This window comes from Bos grunniens, chromosome 23 (assembly GCF_055505025.1).
Source record: "Bos grunniens cultivar Pamir isolate PY7600 chromosome 23, Bosgru_T2T1.0, whole genome shotgun sequence".
Taxonomy (NCBI): Eukaryota; Metazoa; Chordata; class Mammalia; order Artiodactyla; family Bovidae; genus Bos; species Bos grunniens.
This window is the reverse complement of record NC_141187.1, coordinates 13,450,744-13,474,739: the sequence shown is the minus strand read 5'-3', so window position 1 is coordinate 13,474,739 and position 23,996 is coordinate 13,450,744. Positions and strand designations below refer to the sequence as shown.

General features: G+C 42.1%; 1 protein-coding gene across 16 annotated transcripts in view; it reads left to right on the top strand.

Moving 5' to 3' along the window:
• The window catches only part of BTBD9 (BTB domain containing 9), a 415,967-nt gene that overhangs the window by 302,251 nt on the left and 89,720 nt on the right, over positions 1 to 23,996 (top strand). For all 16 annotated transcript variants that reach the window (XM_086371529.1, XM_086371528.1, XM_086371526.1 and 13 more), the window contains one exon: positions 5,810 to 5,999. In XM_086371529.1, the coding sequence (XP_086227655.1) occupies positions 5,810 to 5,999 (190 nt within the window). The remainder of the gene's footprint in view (positions 1 to 5,809; positions 6,000 to 23,996) is intronic.

The window sequence follows — 23,996 nt, the reverse complement described above, 5'->3', positions numbered from 1 at the left end:
AGCCTTTGACTGTGTGGATCACAATAAACTGTGGAAAAAATCTGAAAGAGATGGGAATACCAGACCACCTGACCTGCCTCTTGAGAAATCTGTATGCAGGTCAGGAAGCAACAGTTAGAACTGGACATGGAACAACAGACTGGTTCCAGATAGGAAAAGGAGTACGTCAAGGCTGTATATTGTCACCCTGCTTATTTAACCTATATGCAGAGTACATCATGAGAAACGTTGGACTGGAAGAAACACAAGCTGGAATCAAGATTGCCGGGAGAAATATCAATAACCTCAGATATGCAGATGACACTACCCTTATGGCAGAAATTGAAGAGGAACTAAGAAGCCTCTTGATGAAAGTGAAAGAGGAGAGTGAAAAAGTTGGCTTAAAGCTCAACATTCAGAAAACGAAGATCATGGCATCTGGTCCCATCACTTCATGGGAAATAGATGGGGAAACAGTGGAAACAGTGTCAGACTTTATTTTGGGGGGCTCCAAAATCACTGCAGATGGTGACTGCAGCCATGAAATTAGAAGACGCTTACTCCTTGGAAGGAAAGTTATGACCAACCTAGATAGCATATTCAAAAGCAGAGACATTACTTTGCCAACAAAGGTCCGTCTAGTCAAGGCTATGGTTTTTCCTGTGGTCATGTATGGATGTGAGAGTTGGACTATGAAGAAAGCTGAGCACCGAAGAATTGATGCTTTTGAACTGTGGTGTTAGAGAAGACTCCTGAGAGTCCCTTGGACTGCAAGGAGATCCAACCAGTCCATTCTGAAGGAGATCAGCCCTGGGTGTTCTTTGGAAGGAATGATGCTAAAGCTGAAACTCCAGTACTTTGACCACCTCATGCGAAGAGTTGACTCACTGGAAAAGTCTCTGATGCTGGGAGGGATTGGAGGCAGGAGGAGAAGGGGACGACAGAGGATGAGATGGCTGGATGGCATCACTGACTCGATGGACGTGAGTCTGAGTGAACTCCAGGAGTTGGTGATGGACAGGGAGGCCTGGCGTGCTGCGATTCATGGGGTCGCAAAGAGTCGGACGTGACTGAGTGACTGAACTGAACTGAACTGAGCATGTCTCTGCCAGCCAGAGTCAGACCCAGTATTCCCCACAGCCAGCCCCTCCCATCAGGAAGCTTGCATTAGCCTCTTATCCTCATCCATCAGAGGGCATATAGACAAAGTAAGAACTACAGTCCCATAACCTCCAGAACAAAAACCACAATCACAGAAAGCTAACCAAAATGATCACATGGATCATAGCCTTGTCGTAGTGAAGGGGCTTGTGTAACTCAATGAAGCTGTAAGCCATGCTGTGCAGGGCCACCCAACACGGATGGGTCATGGTGGAGAGTTGTAACAAAAATGTGGTCCATTGGAGAAGGGAATGGCAAACACTTCAGTATTCTTGCCTCAAGAATCCCATAAACAGCATGAAAAAACAAAAAGATACGACACTGGTAGATGAACCCCCTAAGTCGGAATGTGTCCAATATGCTACTGGGCAAAAGCAGAGAAATAGCTCCAGGAAGAGGGCTGGCCAAAACAGAAATGATGCCCAGTTGTGGATGTGTCTGGTGGTGAAAGTCTGGTGCTGTAAACAACAATATTGCACAGAAACCTGGAATGTTAGATCATGAATCAAATTAGATGTAGTCATGCAGGAGATGGCAAGATTGAATGTAGATTCTTGCTGCTGCTGCTGCTAAGTTGCTTCAGTCGTGTCCGACTCTGTGCGACCCCATAGACGGCAGCCCACCAGGCTCCCCCATCCCTGGGATTCTCCAGGCAAGAACACTGGAGTGGGTTGCCATTGCCTTCTCCAAGACATCTTAGGAATCGGTGAATTAAAATGGATGAGAATGGGTGAATTTAATTCAGATGATCTACTGTGGGCAAGAATCCCTTAGAAGAAATGGAGTAGCTCTCATAGTCAGCAAAGGAGTCCAAAGTACTTGGGTGCAACCTCAAAAACAGCAGAATGATCTTGGTTCATTTCCAAGGTAAGCCATTCAACATCAGAGTAATCCAAGACTGTGTCCCAATCACTGATGCTGAAGAAGCTGAAGTTGACTGGGTCTATGAAGCCCTAAAAGACTTTTCTAGAACTAACACCAAAAAACAGATGTTCTTTTTATCATAGGGGATTGGAATGCAAAAGTAAGAAGTCAAGACATACCTGGCATGTAACAGGCAAGTTTGGCCTTAGAGTACAAAATGAAGCAGGGCAAAGGCTAACAGAGTTTTGTCAAGACAACACACTGGTCATAGCAAACACCCTTTTTCAATAACACAAGAGACCGCTCTACACAAGGACATCACCAAATGTTCAATACCAAAATCAGATTGATTATAATCTTTGCAGCTGAAGATGGAGAAGCTCTATACAGTCAGCAAAAACAAGACCTGGAGCTGACTGTGGCTCAGACCAGGAGCTCCTTATTGCAAAATTCAGGCTTAAATTGAAGAAAGTAGGGAAAACCACTAGGCCATTCAGCTATGACCTAAATCAAATCCCTGCTGATTATACAGTGGAGGTGAGGAATGGATTCAAGGGATTACATCTGGTAGATAGGGTACCTAAAGAACTATGGACAGAGGTTCCTAACAGGAGGCAGTGACCAAAACCATCCCCAAGTAAAAGAAATATGAGAAGGCCAAAGTGGTTGTCTGAGGAGGCTTTACAAAATAGCTGAGGAAAGAAGAGAAGTGAAAGGCAAAGGAGAAAGGGAAAGATGTACCCGACTGAATGCAGAGTGCCAGAGAACAAGAAGAGATAAGAAGTCCTTCTTCAGTGAACAATGCAAAGAAATAAAAGAAAATAATGGAATGGCAAAGGCTAGACATCTCTTCAAGAAAATTGGAGGTTATCAAGGGAACATTTCATGCAAGGATGGGCAAGATAAAGAACAGAAATGGTAAGGACCTGACAAAAGCAGAAAAGATGAAGAAGAGATGGCAAGAATACACAGAAGAGTTGTGCAAAAAATCCAGATAACCACAATGTTGTGGTCACTTACCTAGAGCCAGACATACTGGAGGGTAAAGTCAAGTGGACCTTAGAAAGCATTATTGTGAACAAAGCTAGTGGAAGTGATGGAATTCCAGCTGAGCTATTTAAAATCCTGAAAGATGGTGTTGTTAAAGTGCTGCATTCAACATGTCGGCAAATTTTTAAAAAACTCAGCAGTGGTCATAGGACTGGAAAAGGTCGGTTTTCGTTCCAGTCCCTAAGAAAGGCAATGACAAACAATGTTCAAACTACTGTACAACTGTGCTCATTTCACATCCTAGCAAGGTAATGCTAGGCTAAAAATCCTTCACGCTAGGCTTCAGGATTACTTGAATCAAGAACTTCCAGATGTACAAGCTGGGTTCAGAAAAGGCAGAGGAACCAGAGATCACAACATCTGTTGGATCATAGAGAAAGCAAGGGAATTCCAGAGAAACATCCACTTCTGCTTCATTGATTACGCTACAGCCTTTGACTGGGTAGATCACAATAAACTGTGGAAAATTCTTAAAAAAATGGGAATACCAAACCACCTCACCTGTCTTCTGAGAAACCTGTATGCAGGTCAAGAAGCAACAGTTAGAACTGAACATGGAACAACAAACTGGTTGGGAAAATTGGAAACAAAGTACATCAAGGCTGTATACTGTCATTCTGCTTATTTAACTAATATGCAGAGTACATCATGCAAAATGCCAGGCTGAATGAATCACAAATGAGAGTCAAGATTGCCAGGAGAAATATCAACAACGTCAGATATGCAGATGATACCACTCTAATAGCAGAAAGTGAAGAGGAACTAAAGAGCCTCTTGATAAGGGTGAAGGAGGAGAGTGAAGAAGCTGGCTTAAAATTCAGCATTCAAAAAATTAATGTCATGGCATCCAGTCCCAACACTTCATGGCAAATAGATGGGGGGAAAATGGAAACATTGACAGACTATTTTCTTGGGCTCCAGAATCACTGTAGATGGTGATTGCAGTCATGTAAGTAAAAGATGCTTCTCCCTTGAAAGAAAAGCTATGACAAACCTAGACAGCATATTAAAAAGCAGAGACATCACTTTGCCACAGAGGTCCATATCAGTTCGGTTCAGTTCAGTCGCTCAGTTGTGTCTAACTCTTTGCAACCCTGTGGACTGCAGCACGCCAGGCCTCCCTGTCCATCACCAACTCCTGGAGTTTACCCAAACTCATGTCCATTGAGTCGGTGATGCCATCCAACCACCTCATCCTCTGTCATCCCCTTCTTTTCCTGCCTTCAGTCTTTCCCAGCATCACGGTCTTTTCAAATGAGTCAGCTCTTCGCATAGGTGGCCAAAGTATTAGAGCTTCAGCTTCAACATCAGTCCTTCCAATGAACACCCAGGACTGATCTCCTTTAGGATGGACTGGTTGGATCTCCTTGCAGTCCAAGGGACCCTCAAGAGTCTTCTCCAACACCACAGTTCAAAAGTATCAATTCTTCAGCACTCAGCTTTCTTTATAGTCCAACTCTCACATCCATACATGACCACAGGAAAAACCATAGCCTTGACTAGACGGACCTTTGTTGGCAAAGTAATGTCTCTGCTTTTCAATATGCTATCTAGGTTGGCCATAACTTTCCTTCCAAGGAGTAAGAGTCTTTTAATTTCCTGCCTGTAGTCACCATTTGGTCCGTATAGTCAAAGCTATGTTTTTTCCAGTAGTTATATATGGATGCGAGAACTGGACCAAGCTGAGCAACACAAAATTGATGCTTTCAAATTGTGATGCAAGGAGATCATACCAGTCAATCCTAAAGGAAATCAACCCTGAATATTCATTGGAAGGACTGATGCTGAAGCTGAAGCTCCAATATTTTGGCCTCCTAATGCGAATAGCCAGCTCACTGGAAAAGACCCTGATTTGGGGAAAGACTGAAGGCAGAAGGAGAAGGAGATGACAGAGGATGCGATGGTTGGATGGCATCACCAATTCAATGGGCATGAGTTTGAGCAAACTCTGGGATATACTGAAGGACAGGGAAGCCTGGCGTGCTGCAGTCCATAGCGTCGCAAAGAGTTGGACATGACTTAGCGACTGAACAACAACAACAATAAATATGAGTAGTTTAGAGAATATTAATAAAACAAGTGCCCGTGTACCTATTGCCTCACTTGAGAATAGAATAAGACCAAAAGTTGAAGCCCTTCCAGGATTTCATCTTGGAAATGAAATCAATTAATGTTTAGACACATTGGTAGGGGTCCCTCAAAGATTTCATATTCCTCTTTCACATACAAGTGAGCATAAATTTTGTGTAATAATTCCCTGGATTTCCTTTTTATCTTACATTTGTATATGTACCCCTAAACAAGTTGTATTTTTAGTTTTGCCATTTTAAAAAACTTTGTGTAAATGAAATCCTACACTGTGTTTTTCTGTGCCTTGCTTTTTTTCACTCAGCATTGCTTTTTGATTCATCCATTTGGATATGGCTATGGTTTATTAATCTCAATCACTGTGTGGTTTCCCATTGTACTAATATTTTGTAGTGTTTGTATCCATTCTGTATTTTATAGGGTATCATGTTTCTTTATAATAAAATTCTTTAGTGTTAATTGTTGCATATGATTTGGTTTGTTTCAGCCTTAGGTTCAACTTTTTAAGAAACTGTTTGGTATGTGTTTTAAATGTGTTCATATCTTGAGGTAGTCAATATGCTGTAATTTTTGTTTTATCATTGATAGTAATTAATTAATTTTGTTTGTAGCAAACTATTGGGGTATATTTGGCTTCTTGATGCTGAATCTTGTTTTGGATTCACAGTTCCCATGGAGAACGTTGCAACAATCGCTGATTGTGCCAGTGTGATTGAAGGAGTCAGTCGGAGCCGAAATGCCTTGCTGAATGGGGACACTAAGAACTATGACTGGGATTCTGGTTATACGTGTCATCAGCTAGGAAGTGGTGCGATTGTGGTTCAGCTGGCACAGCCCTACATGATCGGGTCAATACGGTAAGAAGATTCCCTGTCATTTATTACTTTTAAAATGGAAGATACATGTGCAAATTGTGTTTTGGTACATTGGAGATCCCAGTAACTTCAGTGAAGATCCTCCTCTGTTCTTGCCTCTAAATGTTGAGAGGAGGGGGTGGAAAGAAAGGGAGGGACAAAGTTATACAAGGTGTTTGTTTGGATTTTCTGATGATGAGATGCACCAAAATGACTAGATGCAATTTGTGGAGGGAAAGGACCAGGTCTCTCCCTGGATATGGCTTAACCTTCAACTCATGTCTCAGTTTGTTCTGGTTAGGGACTTATAGGATAATGTCCAAAGAGGCTATATGGAATCAAAACTCATTTTCAACTCTAGTAGATGACTTTATATATGAACCAAACATATCTGAGTATGAAACCTGGTACTAAAAGACCTTATTAATAGTCTTCATGTCTGGACTTTTGGTTGTTGTTTTCATTTTGTTTTGGTTTGCCTTAAGAAGGGAACTTGAATCCAGTATTGCTTGATTTGTAGGATCATGTGATTTTAAAATATAAGACTGGTGACATCCCCCAGAGGATATACTTTATTTAGTTCAAGAGCCATCTGGATCTTGAATAGGCTTCCCGTTTTTTTTTTTTTTTTTTAAGTTCTAAGAGGTCTCTGAAAGATTAATGTGTGTGTGTGTGTGTATGTATATGCACACACACAATATTAATATGCATATTAATATATATATAAAACATAAGAATATTTTACACTGTGTCTTAACCTTCCAGAGGTGGAGGTGTTGGTGAGCCGTGACTGCCTCCCCCACATTGTTCTCCACCACAGTTGCCTTATGGTTTCCTGTTCTCATTTTAAAGTTAAAATTTGTAATGAAAGAAATAGCACAAAAAATAAGGTATTGTTGTTGTTCAGTCGCCCAGTCGTATCTGACTCTCTGTGACCCCATGGACTGCAGCACGCCAAGGCTCCCTATCCCTCACATCTCTCAAAGTTTGCCCAAGCTCGTGTTCATTGCATCAGTGTTGCCATCCAGCCATCTCACCCTCTGACTCCCTCTTCTCCTTCTGTCCTCAATCTTTCCCAGCATCAGGGATTTTTCCAATGATTCAGCCATTCACATCAGATGACCTAAATACTAGAGCTTCAGCTTTACCATCAGTCCTTCCAGTGAGTATTCAGGGTTGATTTCCCTTAAGATTGACTGGTTTGATCTCCTTGCTGTCCAGGGGACTTTCAGGAGTCTTCTCCAACACCACAGTTCAAAGGGATTAATTCTTTGGCACTCTGCCTTCTTGACTGTCCAGTTCACACAACTGTACGTGGTCACTGGGAAGACCATAGCCTTGACTATACAGATCTTTGTCATCAGAGTAATGTCTCTGCTTTTCAACACACTGTCTAGGTTTGTCATAGCTTTCTTGCCATGAAGCAGTTGCCTTCTGATTTCGTGGCTGCAGTCACCATCTGCAGTGATTTCAGAGTCCAAGAAGAGGAAATCTGTCACTACTTCCACCTTTTCCCCTTCTATTTAGCATGAAGTAATGGGGCCAAATGCCTCCCCCCTTTAATATTTAGTTTTAAGCCAGCTCTTTCACTCTCTACCTTTACCTTCGTCAAGAGGCTCTTTAGTTCCTCTTTGCTTCCTGCCATTAGAGTTGTATCTGCATATCTGAGGTGTTTGATATTTCTCCTGCCCATCTTGATTCCAGCTTGTAACTCATCCAAGCCTGGCAGCAGACACCCCTGTTGTATTCCTTTTTCAACCTTGAACCAATCAGTTGTTCCATACAGGGTTCCAACTGTTGCTTCTTGACCCACATACAGGTTTGTCAGGAGACAAGTAAGGTGTTCTGGTATTCCCATCTCTTTAAGAGCATTCCACAGTTTCTTATGTTCCACACGGTCAGAGGCTTTAGCCTAGTTAGTGAAACAGAGGAAGATGTTTTCCTGGAATTCCCTTGCTTTCTCTATGATCCAGCAAATGTTGGCAATTTGATCTCTGGTTCTACTTCCTTTTCTAAACCCAGCTTGGACATCTGGAAGTTCTTGATTTGCATAATACTGAAGCCAGGCATGCAAGATTTTAAGCATGACCTTACTAGCATGGGAAATGAGTGCAATTGTCCAATGGTTAGCACATTCTGTAGTACTACCCTTCTTGGGAATTGGGATGAGGATTGACCTTTCTCAGTCCTGTGTCCACTGCTGGGTCTTCCAGATTTGCTGACATAGTGAATGCAGCACGTTGATGGCATCATCCTTTAGGGTTTTGAATAGTTCTACTGGAATTCCATCATATCCACTAGCTTTATTAACAGCAGTGCTTCCTAAGGCCCACTTGACTTCACACTCCAGAATGTCTGGCTCTGGGTGACTGACCACAGCATCACAGTAATCTGTTTCATTAATATCCTTTTCGTACAGTTCTTCCATGTATTCTTTCCGTCTCTCCTTGACCTCTTCGGTGTCTACTAGGTCTCTACTGTTTCTGCCCCTTATTGTGCCCATCTTTGGGGGAAACGTTCCCAGGTGCCTTACTGTTTCCTGTTCTCATTTTAAAATTAGTATTTGTAAAGAAAGAAATAGCACAAAAAATAAGGTAGTAGGATTCTAATAGGCAAAGGTTTTGTGATGTTCAGGCTAATAGTACAGAAGTTAAGTCTGCTTATCAATTCCTGAGGTACACTGACAGTTGATGCTGAATTTCTTGGAGAATTCATTCTGTTAATTTCTTCATTTAAATTGTCAACCTCTTTACATAAAGGGTCACGTACAGGCTGAGTACTCTGGGCAACAAATCACAGATAGAGAAGCTGTGAATTTGTCCTGCAGGCCCGAGAGCTCACATTGTGCTTCAGAAGGGGAAGGAGACAAGCCACATTCAGTCTGGACAAAATAGAAGTACAAATAAACTTCTTTCAGCAAACAACACCCCCTCCTTCCTTTTTCTTAGCTGCATGCATTAACTAATCATGAGCCACCTATTTAATAAGTCATTCTAGAATCCTTGTCATAAACGGTGTGAAACTTATCTGCATATTTCCCGTTACAGTCTTTTACTCTGTACTTTAAAAATCTGGAAAACAGTTGTCCTTCTCTTGTTTTATAGTCTCCACAATTTCTTGAAGATTACCAATCGTGTCTCTGAGATTACAGCTGCAATTTCTTTCAGCAGGGTTGTTGTGTAACTCATCTGAGCAGGAGACTTGAAATCATTTAAATTGACTGGATACTCTCTTTCTTTCATTTCACTGTTTGGGGCTTCAATTTTCTCTTTATTATGTTTGTTCTGCCATTTCTAATTTGAAGACCCGTCTTCTTGCCAACGAAGATAGAAGCAAACTGGCTGCTTAGCAGCTCTGCCCATTCTCTTTTAACGTTTCCTGTATTCTGTCTGCTTACCTGGTACCACACATCTCCCTGCCACCTAACACTGGTCCATGTGCATCTGAAAGCAAATGTCAGAAATGGAGTCCCACCCTTCTCCTCTTTCCCTGTTCAGGTTGCCTCATACTGTGATTTTCTCATCTCATTTGGTATACCCCACCCAACCATCCATCCACTGAGTCAAAAACATCTTCCTGGATTCCTTCCTTTTCCTCACCTCCCCCACAGAACCGATCAGCTGTCAGTACCAGCTCCTATATATCTCACAGATCCTCCTGTCTTCCCACGTCCACTGCCATCACTGTAGCTGCACCTTTGTAAGTTCTCTTCTCTGTCTAGCTCTCCTTTCCCTACCTGCAACCACCTCCCACACCGTTAACACAAGTCTGATGTGGTCCTGCCCCTTCCTCAGAGGATTCATGGCTATTATTTGCCTTCAGGAGAAAGTTCAGACAAAGGCATTAAGAACTTGTGGCTCCCTTCTGTCTGTGCAGCCTGTCTCCTGCCTCTCCTCCCACCCCCACACGTACTATCTCAGCCTATCCAGCTACTTGCAGTTCTGCTCGTCACCCTCTCTTTCCCTTCAGTTCTTTGAACATGCTGTTCTCACTGCATGTGTATCTCACTGTCTTCTCATCAGTTCTTCTGACCTGGCTCTATGACCCCTTTAAGACTTCACTCCTTTGGGAATGCTTCCCTAACCTTCTGTCATCTCCTGGGCTGATTCAGACATCCCTAGTCAGTGTATTGTGTGTAATTTCTCCCAGGGCATTTGTCATGTTTGTATTATAATTGTTTACTTACTGCCTCCTCCCAGTCTCAACAGATATATAAAGCCTGTGGCAACTCAGAATAAGCATTCCTTGACAAATTGAATGTGCAGATGAGGTAGTCTATCAATAAAAAAAGGGGGAATATAGCAGAGATATAGTGGGAGATCTAGAATTTTAGATCCAGCAGGGACTTCATGAGGTTGTTGCCAAGGTGACGACTCAGAGAGAGACAAACAGGCTTTTTGTGTGGCAAGGCTACCTTGGCTTCTAGCTCTACTCAAAAGAATCACAGATGTTGAATCTAACTCCAGAAAAAGGTGTCACTGGAACTTAAGAGAGACATGAGAGAACAGTCCCATTTGGTTTTCTTTAAAAGTGAAATGAAAATGGTTCTCCCAAACAATTTTTCTTTTCCTGACTCAGAGAGGGTTGGTGAATGTGAGTACAACCGAAGGCAGAATTGTGTATCTCAGCACTGTGTGAAACCTCCATCATCCGTAAGCCCGGCTATTGCTTTTGCAGTGAGAAAATCCATGCAATTGAAGCCCCAAGTAACTGGCTGAACACTCAAAGAGACACGTCTCTAGGAAACTAACATTATGTTGTGAGGAACTGCATTTGCCTCTTCTGTGACATGCTCAAGAAGAGGAAAGGGCGAAGGATTTCTCCACTGCCAATGCCTGTGGGCAACGGTGGATATCTTGGCAGGCCATGGTTAGCAGCAGCTGATGTGTCCAGATAGCTGCTTATTGACAAATAACAGGTTGATCAGTCAGTGACCTTTAACCCCCAGCTTCTGCTGTTGGTGATGACTCAGTTGCTCTCCTAGTCACTGTGTCCACAGAAGCCCAGTGATTCTGAATCAGCACCTAAAGGGAGAGCATTCCAGAGCTGGGTGACCAGCATTTTCTCCAGCCAAGAGGGAGGAGTCTGGCAGTCCTGGAACCTCTTCCTCTGGAGGTCCAATCACATGGTACGCTAACTGTAAAATTTCAGGTTTCTTTGTCGATGGTGAACACGGAGGCAAAGGTCTCAAACATGGATTATCTTGATCATTGCATTCTTTATTCCTAAGAAAGGACAGAGTTACTGCGTGGGTAAGATTTCTTTTGCTCGTGTGTTTTCACCCATGCCGTTTCTTTCTTTCCTGAGAGTTTCCCCTGTAGCTGGGTAGACAAGCAGAGCTTCTTGGCAGACAATGACCAAGGCTAACAACCATCTGTGAGACCCTAATCCTGTTAGTGCGTCTGCTACAATAAGTACCCCTGTGGGTCCTGAAAAGGCAGACCTGGAAACATGATCTCTGATCATCTCCTCCTGCCTCCATTTTCTTTCATTCACTCAACAAACATTTATTGAGCCTTGTACTAAGTGCCAGGCACTGTTTAAGCCCTGGGGATTCAGCACTGAGTACAGAAAACAAACATCAGTGCTCTCGCAGAACTGACAGTCTTATTGGGAGGAGGCAGGCAGTGGTGGATATCCAGTAAACAGCACTATTTGTAACGTGTCAGATATTTCAGAGATGGAACCATCAGGAGGGAGGACCTGGATGCGGAGATACTGCAGTTTTAGATTGGGTGGTCGGGGAGGCCTCACCTTGCAGAACCAGAAGGCTGGAAAGGGCAAGCCGCTTGGGGACCTGGGGGATGAGCCTCACAGGCAAAATGCCAGGGCCCTGCAACAAGCATGTGAGCGCAGAATAGGCGAGGCAAGTTCAGAAGCGGCAGAGAGGCCAGGGTGACTGGAGCACAGTGACGGAGGGAGAGCGACAGGCGAGAGGCAGAAGGGGGTGTTCAGGGTGACAGCCCTGAGATGTCTTGTTACTGTTTCTGTTAATATGTTCAGTCACCAGCTCCCAGAACCATTCCACCCACCGCCGTATACCCATCGCGGTGTTTTGTTAGCACTGTTAGAGGAGAGGTTTCTTTACTGAGGAGGGGAGGGCAGAGCTGGGGAGCCCTCATGCCTTTGGAAGCTACCTTCTTTGTTCCTGACGGCCTTTGTCCAACCAGCTCCCGGGAAAGAAGCAGGAGGCTAGGACGCCTTGAGTTTATATGAAACTTTCTCCCCATCCTTGGCATTTATTTCTCATCCCCAGGAGCCAGAGCAGGCAGTTTAACTTGGAAATAAAGGCGTTTGTCTTTGTTGTTGCTAGGTTTACAGGCACAATGGAAGTTATTCATTTTGAGAGGAAATGAGAGAAATTGCCTGGAATGTGCCTTAAAAGTGGGTAACTGAGTAGTAATTATATCATTTTCATGCCATTTTAAAAACATTAAGATTTAAATAACAGGAAATCTTCAGAGGCCTGACCGCATAAAAAAAACTAAGGTAGAGTCATAGTAACTAACCTAATCTACCTGATGTCTTATAGTCCCTCTGTTGCCTAAGGTTAAAACTTACTATCTTTCTGCTTGCTAATCATGATGTCCTTTTAAGTGTTTTGAGGTTAGTATGAGAAATCACATATGCTGCACATTAAGCATGCCTATCGCCCAATCTTTTTCAGCTAATAAATGACAGCACTTTGTTTGAAACCCTAATTATAAGATAGTCAATTAAATTAACAATTCTTACATTAGCTTGAAAATGATGGTTTTGTAATTGATATGAGCAATACTGTAAGTAAAATACCCATAATGCTTTAACTAACCTAATTGTGAGTAAGTAGGCTGTTGAAAGATTGAAACAGCACAGATAGATGAAGCTAAATAAACCCACAGCCTTCCTGGGTGTTATGAGGATTAAGGAGTTAATGACACAAAAATATTTTGAGTTCCTCAAATAACATTTCCTCAGTTGGAAAATATTATATGCATATAGTATGTTAGAACAAAATGAATCTATCCCAAAGTATGTTCTTGGTGGATATTCATAGTCTCCATCAAGTTTGTGGGGGTGACTTAGTTTGTGGGGATGACTTTGCAATAGGGGAAAAAAAAAAAAACAATTCTGCCAATGAAAAAGTTAATCTGCCACAGAACTTCTGAACCACAAATTAGTTTATGCCTTGTGGTTATTAAGCATGGATAAAACAAAACAATAGCAAGTTGATCCTTGAAAAAAACACCTAGATATGCCACTGTGGTCCTTATTCATCCCAACATATTTTTCCTTCCTTTTGAGCTTTTAGGTCCGTGCTCAGTTCAACTGGCCTTTCACTGTTGTGTGACTGCAGTCGTTCCGGGTTATCTATTCAGGCTATAAATTAGAAATCCAATTTTTTACTGCAGTTTTTTCCTTCTTACCTCTGCTGACCACCCCACCAAACTATTGCTCATCCACTTCCCTCCCACAGGACAGGCACAGAAAAAAAGAAGAACCACAAACCATACCATTTTTGCCCCATTCAGTAGCTCCAAATGAACGCCTAGTCCAATAAGGATGGGGAGAGAAATTGAGCCAATGACTCAAGTGATGCTTTATAGTTATATGAGTATTTGCTACATGTGTGCTGTCCTCAAGTTCTCATAGTCCCACAGATAATCTCAAGTTGAAGATAGTGATTGTAGTATTGAGATGAACTTGGGTCTTCGCAGCAATTTCCAAGTGCCTGGTACAGTTCTCCATGCTGTGAGTACTCAATAAACACTCATTGACTGAGCTGACAACATAGTATGTTAATGCCACTAAAGGGAGTCCTATCTATCAACTAAATTGGACATCATATTTGCTCAGTGTGTCTGTTCTAAGTATATGTGAGGAAACTGCTAAAGATCTGGCATCTCCCACAAATGACTAAGATGAAGCTCTGGTGTTAGACACTGACATGAGCACAGGTAAGGATGGCTGCCTTGCATTTCACGCTGCTTCCATTTCGTTCTGTCTGAGTGCTATGCAGGCAAGCATACTTTTATTTACATTAGGAAAACCTTCTTTGTGACCTAGAGAGCTAAAAATTTCCTTTTTATAGTCTAAAGAATACAACAAACATCTAAAAATATGACTCTTCTGGCTTGGATTAAGATTGCCTATAATTCTAGTCAAAATTGGAAAGATATTTTACAAAATTTGCTCCATATCAGTCATGCTGAATGTCATCTGTCACAGCCCTGAACCAGAGAATTCTTCCTTGTCTTGCTGATCCATGATTTATTTACCAAGCGTAGTTTCTCTCACAGCCTATCTGCATTGCACTAAAGTCTTCTCTTAACACCCTCAGACCTCAGAACTCTGGTTCCCAGAACAATTGTTGAATAAAAAATTTTATCTGTGGTTCCCAGTAGATGCTAGAGTCTGAACCGTGTGAACACTAAGGGGACCAGAAATCCTGGAGCCTAGAAACGATAGCAGAGTTTGGGGGAACAGTAAATATGTCTCAGCTAGATTCATCCTAGAGGTATTTCAAGACCAGAAAATATTACTATGGCAACTCAGTTGCTTGTTAAAAATACAGGAAGGGGACTAGAATTCAGATATTCTTTGGAAAAACAGGAAAGGTTAAATCCTCCCCCCAAAAAAGTGTGTGTATGTGTGTTTGTTTGTTTATGTTTGATTTATCTCACATGTCAACCATTTATCTCCCTTGAGCGATTAGAGAACTTGACAACTAGTCATCATAAAATATAGCTGAATACATGAAAAGAAAAGTCCTTTCAGTTTTCAAAGATTAACCCATCAAGAAGACGTTTTTACAGAGGATATCAACCCCATTGGACCCAGTATTTTATGTGCAAATATATGTTTAGTAATTATTCAGAATTGTTATTTGAGACCCCTCTAAAACAAATACTTTACCAGTAGCGTTTTAAACAATCATTTTAATAAACTGGAACCATTCACCTTGGAAGATCAAAGGAAGGGAAAGCATCAACCTACTCCTGTGGTTTGAGTCTGGTGATGTTTTAAAGGCTGCTTCCTACAGGATTGGCCATGCTGTGTCACAGAAATGTGGCTGTTCTCATGAAGGCTAGCAGAAGTACAGGGCTTTCAGCAAACTGACCAAAGTTTCTACAAATTTAATACATCAAACTGCTCAAATCTATCTTTTGAGTATTAAGGAAATGAAGTTGTTTTGAAATCTGATGAAGGATCACCTTCATTTAAGAAATTACTCCTTGAATTAATACAACACAGTGATCTATCTTTTAAAACCTTCAGTCCTCAGGTACTCTCAAATCAGATTTCCCAGCCACCAGCAGGAGCACACATTTGTCACCTTGTGAAGATGCTTTGGGTGATCTCGGTAGCACCTGGTGTCTGTCTGTCTCTACGCCTCTCTCTCTCTCTCTCTCTCTCAGCTTTACGCTTTGTAACCTGGTAACCACAGAGGCACTGGACCATAACATCCTTGCATCTCTGGTGAAGAACAAGCAGAAGCACAGAGATGAAGAACAACTGTTCCACCTCCCCTTCTTCTCCATCCATCCACCTCCATTGTGCATCCTTCTCTTAGAAAGAGTGATTATGATGACAGGCTGGTTGGTGCCCTTACAGGACTACTTTGAGCAACTTGCCTGGACACTCAGGGCCTTAGGTGGGGCTAAGAAATCTTTTTTTTTTTTTCCTGTTGTGTTAAGGATTCATGGGGTGGCAAAGAGTCAGACAGGACTGAGACTGAACTGAACTGAACCACCTCTTTCAACAATGTATCAGATTCAGTATAAGGGCTATTGGTTACATAGATAAATGCAGAGTGTGCTTTTCCTTCTCCCTGGATTTTCTTTCCTGTGCCCTTAAGAGCAAGTAGTAAGGTTCCTTTTTCTTCCTTTTACCTTATGATGTCTGAAACTATGTCCCTCAATGATTATGACATTACCAGCCTTGCTGCATTATCCTTTTACTGTAACCAAATACCAGTCAAGACTGTTTCGATTTTCCATACAATTTAATGGTCCTTTTAGTTGTTGTGTCTTTCAGTAGCTCTGGAGGTTTAGCTGCTTCAGTGTCTCCATTTAAAATGTGGAGAGACTGCAGTATAACTTGAGATCCTTTTCTTTTCTCCACCGTGAACATGGCAATTCCAATTTTTTTTTTCACAATCCTACAGAGCCTCTTATGGCCTTAAAAAGAAGGTGAGAGAAGGCATTGTATCTTCTGGTTCAACCCACCCTCATTTCCTGAGGTAAATTATAGAAATTTTTTCATTAAATGTTGTGGCTCAGACTTGACAACATTTATTTTTATTCCTAGCCCTCATGTGCTCCAAAGAAGCTTGCATTTGGCTTCAAATAACAAAGAAACTGATTAAGAAAGACTATTTATTTATTTATGGCTGCACCATGCTGCTTGTGGGATCTTAGTTGTTCCCCGACCACAGATTGAACCTGGGCCCTTAGCAGTGGAAGTGTGGAGTACTAACCACTGGACCACCAGCGAATTCCCAAGAAAGACTTTTTAAAAATGTTTGCTTTTTAAAAATTATTTGGTTTTGTTTTGCTTTTGTTTATCTGTTTGGTTCTCACATAAAAAGTATATGGGTGGGTGGCTGCTAAGTATTGGTTCTGCAGTTCAGTGAGCTTTTTGATTATCTTGGTCTTTTCCCCTTGTATTTTTGCCTCAGAGAAACAAGACAGCTGCTACAGCTTTAACTACCACGTCTGCATTTAGGCAAGAAGGAAAAGAACAAAGGGAAACACAAACTTTTAAGTGTGGAGAACCCTGACAGTCACGTCTGTCTCTTTTTATTAGGAAAATCCAAAGCTTTATTTGAAGCCCTACCTAGCCAACTTCCACTTAGTTACTAGGTAGAACTGTCATGCCATCAGCCCTAGCATGGCTGGCAAAGAAGTTGAGGGTCATAGCAAGGAGTTGGCTCATCCAGTCAACAACTCTGCTGCAGACCCTACCTCCTGCTTGACTTTTCACATCTGCTTTGGGATTTTTATAAATCTCCATATTTCATATGCTCGGTTTATTTTTAAAAAACAGCTTTATTGAGATATTCATATAATGTATAATTTGCCCTTTTAAAGTATATAATTCAGTATTTTTTTTCCTATTTACTTTTTAAAATGCCCACAGCTTCTGGATGTATCTAAAATAGTAAATATGATAATTTTACTTTATATTATTCTCAGTTTCAGAAATGTTCTGTAAATAAAAAGCCTATATCTGCTTACTGGGTAATTCTTACCCAAAATGAGAAGCATTACTGCTTATCTATATTTGATTTCTTATTCATGAAATTTACCTCTTGGAAAAAACTAAGTTTCTGTTACAAACTATTACCAGCATTTAATTTACTGCAATTGGTCTTCATGTTTTACCAGCACAGTGAAAGTGGATGTACCTAATAAAATTTGGGAAGCAGGCAAGATCCTAAGTGCCCTCAAAAGGAAAATACATTTTATTTGGTGTGGTTTTATTCTAGCTAAGTGTATTTTAAACATTCCTGAATTTTTTTTCAAGTTGGCAGTCCATATGGAATCTGTTAACCAGACATATTTGATTAACCAAAATACCTGTTTACCTATAACTCAGGTTAGAGAGACTTGACTTTTTTTCTGTACATATAAAATTCTAATACCAGAACTTGACTGCATATCCATGTTATTTTGTAATGGTAGGTTAATTATGTCAAAAGTCCAGCTAGAGATAACATTTTCAGTTTTTAACATCTGGAGTTTAAACAGTCATGCCCATCAGCTCTAGAGTGAAAAGATACATTAAAAGACCTCTGACTTTCCAAGGGAATATTGGACAATAACTATCTTATCACATCCAGTCTTCTCCTAAGTTCTTAGAATGTGCTGTTTGTAAGATTACAGTGAATATTTCTGGTTTTTGGAACTTTTGAAATGAGAAGTACAGTAAGTAGAGAGTGGTTGTAGCAATACTACAATTCTGTCTTGGGATAAAAAATTAAAATACCCTCTTCTTTCCCTACCATGGTTTCTTGTGCCTTCCCCGTCCCCGTTTTACTTCTCCCCCAAATGGGGGTCTTGGTCAGAGCCTTCAGTCCTTTTCCAGGGGAGATACTGATCAGATGTGTGAGTCTGCAGGAGTGAGAGGGGCCACAGTTCAGTAAGCACTGCTTGTGTCTCTTGTCTTCCACTGGGTCCTAAGTGGCATGGCCGGGACTACTGCTAATTCTTCTCTCCTCTCTGTTCCTACCTCTTCCCCATCTCTCTCTCCTCTCCTCTATCTTCACAACAAGCAGACACAATCTTTCTTCTCCTTGGACTTTCTTATTTCCTTTTTTATCTTTTAGGGTGGACAGGGTAAGGTTACTACCTCAGCCCAGGATAGTTCAGGGCTAGGTAGGGGGGACCATGATCTGTGCTGTACCCACTCTGCCTCGGTGGTACTAGAAGGTGTATTAAGTTGATCCTTGCTCCATTTGGGAGTGGTAAGAAGCAAGTTTTGTGAGTGGAAGAAGGGACAGAACAGACCTCCTAACTTGCTTTGGGTGAAGCTATTTAAGCATAACCAACTTGAGTATGCCGTGCCGTGTCTTACGTCTCTTGCATTAGAGTTTGGGGACAAAATTCTACTAGCAATAAAGTGTCCCTTTGCTTCCCACTTTCTGAGACTTTCCTTGGTGGGTGCTTACCTCAAGAACCTTGTGGGAAGGGGTAGCTGTGGTCTAAGATAATAGATTTTGTTCCTAAGTCCCTTAGGCATATATCATTTAATTGTCCCCTGATGTCTAATGCAAGCCCTTGTCAACTTTTTTCTCAATATCTAACTTTCTGTAATCACTTCATCTGTGAGGATTAAAGTTGTGTTCCAGCTCTTTGCCATCCCATGGACTATAGCCCACCAGGCTCTTCTGTTCATGGAATTCTCCCAAGCCAGAATATTGGAGTGGGTAGCCATTCCTTTCTCCAGGGGATCTTCCTGACCCAAGGATCGAACTCAGGTTTGATCTGCATTTCAGGAAGCTTCTTTACCATCTGAGCCACCAGGGAAGCTGAATAATAAAGCATCTATAACCAAATAGTATACTTATTATGAAGTTCGTAATAGTCCTGTTAGAAATAGATAAACCATTATCTATAAAGAATTGTTTGAGAATTAGCAGTAACCCAGTGAATAATATCTTGTTGATAATAGCATTCTTGGTAGAAGGGTAAATTGCTTTGTCATGATTGTGTTTGCTGTAGTGGGATTTTAGCTGTGTATTTTAGTCTCAGAGAAAAAGGAAAGAATTTATGGATATTATTTGGAACTTTTGGGGAAGAACATTGAAATAGAGCCCATCCATTTAAAATTAGAGAGTCCCTTGGACTATAAGGAGATCCAACCAGTCCATCCTAAAGGAAATCAGTCCTGAATATTCATTGGAAGAACTGATGCTGAAGCTGAAACTCCAGTACTTTGGCCACCTGATGGGAAGAACTGACTCATTGGAAAAGACCCTGATGCTGGGAAAGATTGAAGGCAGGAGGAGAAGGGGATGACAGTGGATGAGATGGTTGGATGGCATCACCGATTCAATGGCATGTCTGAGTAAGCTCCGGGAGTTTGTGGTGAACAGGGAAGCCTGGTGTGCTGCAGTCCATGGAGTCGCAAACAGTCGGACACGACTGAGTGACTGAAGTGAACTGATTTAAAATTATTTTCATTAAAGATTCCAAATGAGTAGCTGTGTTAAAACACTAAGCACTATAAGGTTTTTATTGTTCTGTGATCATACTGCCCTGGTCAGGTATCTTGTAAGATGCTTTTTATAACCCCAGTAGACAGCACTGGAGAGAGAGCAAGGGGATAGAACCTTACAGATTCATTGTCTCCTGGTGACTGATAAACAACCCTGTCTGTCTAATTGGTGTGGTTTAGTCTGTGGTGTCATCTTCCTGAGATAATAGTGTTTTACTGCTGTCATACTAACTGCCTTATCGTTGACCATATAACTTTTGTGTGTTACCTATTGACTTTAATGCTCAAAATCCTCCAAGCCAGCCTTCAACAGTACATGAACCATGAACTTCCAGATGTTCAAGCTAAATTTAGAAAAGGCAGAGGAACCAGAGATCAAATTGTCAATATCTGTTGGATCATCAAGAAAGTATGAGAGTTCCAAAAAAACATCTACATCTGCTTTATTGACTACGCCAAAGCCTTTGACTGTGTGGATCACAACAAACTATGGAAAATTCTTCAAGAGATGGGAATACCAGACCACCTGACCTGCCTCCTGAGAAATGTGTATGCAGGTCAAGAAGCAACAGTTAGAACAGGACGTAGAACAACAAACTGGTTCCACATAAGGAAAGGAGTACGTCAAGGCTGTATATTGTCACCCTGCTTATTTAACTTATATGCAGAGTACATCATGTGAAATGCAGGGCTGGATGAAGCACAAACTGGAATCAAGATTGCCTGGAGAAATATCAATAACCTCATATATGCAGATTGACACCACCCTTATGGCAGAAAGTGAAGAAGAACTAAAGAGCCTCTTGATGAAAGTGAAGAGTAAAAGAGTTGGCTTAAAACTCAACATTCAGAAAACTAAGATCATGGCATCCAGTCCCATCACTTCATGGCAAATAGATGGGGAAACAATGGAAACAGTGAGAGGCTTTATTTTGGGGGGCTCCAAAATCACTGCAGATAGTGACTGCATCCATGAAATTAAAAGACACTTGCTCCTTGGAAGAAAAGCTCTGGCCAACCTAGACAGCATATTAAAAAGCAGAGACATTACTTTGCCAACAAAGTCTGTCTAGTCAAAGCTATGGTTTTTCCAGTAGTTGTGTATGGATGTTGAGAGTTGGGCTATAAAGAAAGCTGAGCGCCAAATAATTGATGCTTTTGAACTGTGGTGTTGGAGAAGACTCTTGAGAGTCCCTTGGACTGCAAGGAGATCCAACCAGTCCATCCTAAAGGAGATCAGTCCTGGGTGTTCTTTGGAAGGACTGATGCTGAAGCTGAAACTCCCAATACTTTGGCCACCTGATGTGAAGAACTGACTTCTTGGAAAAGACCCTGATGCTGGGAAAGATTGAAGGCGGACGGAGAAGGGGACGACAGAAGATGAGATGGTTGGATGGCATCACCGACTCAGTGGACATGAGTTTGAGTAAGCTCCAGGAGTTGGTGATGGACAGGGAGGCCTGGTGTGCTGCATGCAGTCCACGGGTTGCAAAGAGTCGGACACGACTAAGCGACTGAACTGAACTGAACTATTGACTTTAAATGTCTCTATAACTTCTTCACCCTACTCTGCTGCCTCCGTGCTCTTGCATAGAGATCTGGAGGGTCTTGGTCAAGTGTCTGTTGTGCTTGCATGTATCTTCAGTTTGAGAATGTAGCACCTAGGCCCTTCATCAGTTCAGGGAACAGATTTGGGAATGGTTTTCAGGTTTTCATTTTTAATTAGAATCTCCCTCCTTCCCTCCCTCTCTCCCTCCATTCCTTCTTTTCCTTCTTTCCTTCCTCTACTCTTAGCAGAAATACCAGAAATTTGGGGTGAAAAACAAGCCAACAATTGTCTGTACAGTTGTCACAGAAATAGTGGTGGGATTAGGACTAAGCAGAATCTAACAGCTCTGTGTAGAATTTGCTACATGAAAATCTACTGAAAACTTTCAACAGAAGAAAGGGATTTTAGATGTTTCTGGACTAAACTCAGCCTTAAGCTATACCTTTATTTCTTGCTTTGGTGCCATAGCTCTTTATTGCTACATATGAAGAGCTTTAGTTTTCTATTCCTGGCACTAGCAAACTTTTTTTCATAAAGCACCAGATAGTAATTTTAGACTTTGTATACTATAGTCTCTGTCACAGCTGCTCCACTCTGGTGAGAGGGCACACTGTGCTCCAATAAAACTTTATTTACAAAAAGAGGCAGCCGCAGGCCATAGTTTACCGGTGCTCTTATCTATTCAACTCCATTTCTCACTAACAGCTCTAGTCCATACAGGTAAAAGTGAAGAATTAGGGAAGCCATTTGCCCTTCATGGTTTCAAAAAGTGTGAATAATAAGTTATTAATATAAGGCTGTTATTTAAAGATATGAGCATTAATATCAGCATTTAGTTTGGGGTCACAGTATACACCATGACCCAGTGATTTTTCCTACTGTGTTTTACGGGGGCTGAGCCTTGGCGACTGCAGGAGGAAGTCTGTCAGATGAGGCCCCACCGCGGACCTTGGTAGAGTGGTTCTGCTTTTACCTGTTATGAATATTGAGGTTCTTCTTCAGTTCAGTTCAGTTCAGTCACTCAGTCGTGTCCGACTCTTTGTGACCCCATGAATCGCAGCACGCCAGGCCTCCCTGTCCATCACCAAATCCCGGAGTTCACTCAGACTCACGTCCATCGAGTCAGTGATGCCATCCAGCCATCTCATCCTCTGTCGTCCCCTTCTCCTCCTACTCCCAGCATCAGAGTCTTTTCCAATGAGTCAACTCTTCGCATGAGGTGGCCAAAGTACTGGAGTTTCAGCTTTAGCATCATTCCTTCCAAAGAAATCCCAGAACTGATCTCCTTCAGAATGGACTGGTTGGATCTCCTTGCAGTCCAAGGGACTCTCAAGAGTCTTCTCCAACACCACAGTTCAAAAGCATCAATTGTTCAGCGCTCAGCCTTCTTCACAGTCCAACTCTCACATCCATACATGACCACTGGAAAAACCATAGGTTCTTAGATGTTTGTAAGAGGGGTTCTGCTACTATAGCATATTTTAAAAAATATTGGTTTACATTTTATATACACCTTTTTGTTATGGATACTTTATAAGAAGTACTGAAGGATTTATCATTGTGTTACTTTAGGAACCACAGATCATCCAAATTAGACTCTGTCTCCCTCTCTTCCCCTACCCTACACCTCGTTTAACAGATTATAAATCTGAGAAGATAAGGTTTCAAGATAGCCGCAGAGTTTGGCCTCTGGGCCCGTCTGCTGTGCCACTGCTACATTTTGCCTCGGATCGTCCTTGTGTCCATCAGAGGCTGCAGGAGAGCTGGTGGAGCCCTTTGTGGTCCAAATAGGCTGAGGGACAACTTGATCCAGAGTGTCGCAGAAGCTACCATTTCCTTCCTCCTTACTCATATTCCTTCTCTCTTTGACCTGATAGGATCACCCAACCTCCTGGATACCCTAAACTATTAGAGTTTGAACTGTGCTTACAGCTAGAACAGTTCCAGTGCTAGCTCCTTCGAAATTACCCCCAGGAATGTCTCCCAGCCCCCGACACATAAACATTGTCAGAAGAGCATTAGTTGTAACAGTGTCCTGTGTGACTTGGACAGGCTGCCTCACCAGGTCCCCTCTGCCCTCAGCATGAACCGCAGTGTTGAGTCCTGGGGATTCAGTCCCAGAGTCCTGAGGAGGGTCCTGAGAAGCCTGGGATCTCATCATCGTGACAGTTCCTTCCTTCCCTGGTTTGTGAGGTTCTTAATCTTTTCTGCCTCTATCTTTCTGAATGTGTCAGGGCAGTGAGGCAGAGTGGGGTGTTGTGTGTGTGCGCAGGGGTGTATACGCATGCCCGTATGGCTGCATTGGTGCCTGCGTGGTACCGTACCTGTGTTCTCAGGGTGCCTGGTACAGAAAGAAAGGAACAAGGGGTCCAATAGATAGGGCTTCGGGGCACAGGGGAGGTACATGTTTGTTTTTCTTAATGAGGAAAGATAAGCCAGATGAACAAAAGAAACAGTTTAATTCACATAGTATTCTAATGAAGCCTCATGCTGTGCTTGAGTCCAAGTGACAAGTCTAGCTGCCGAGGGCCTTAGACAGATGTGAGTGATTTATTCATCTCTGCCTCCTTCACTCAGATTTTCTCCTTTCAGCCATCCAATATCCATCACCGATTTCTGTACAGGAGTTTTACCCTGGTAGCTTGCCTGGAATACATTTTGAAGGATTAGCGTACATGGCGTGGAGGCTGGCCCCTGTACCCAGCATACTCTGGTGAATATTCATGTCAGCACCTGGGAGGGTTATTTCT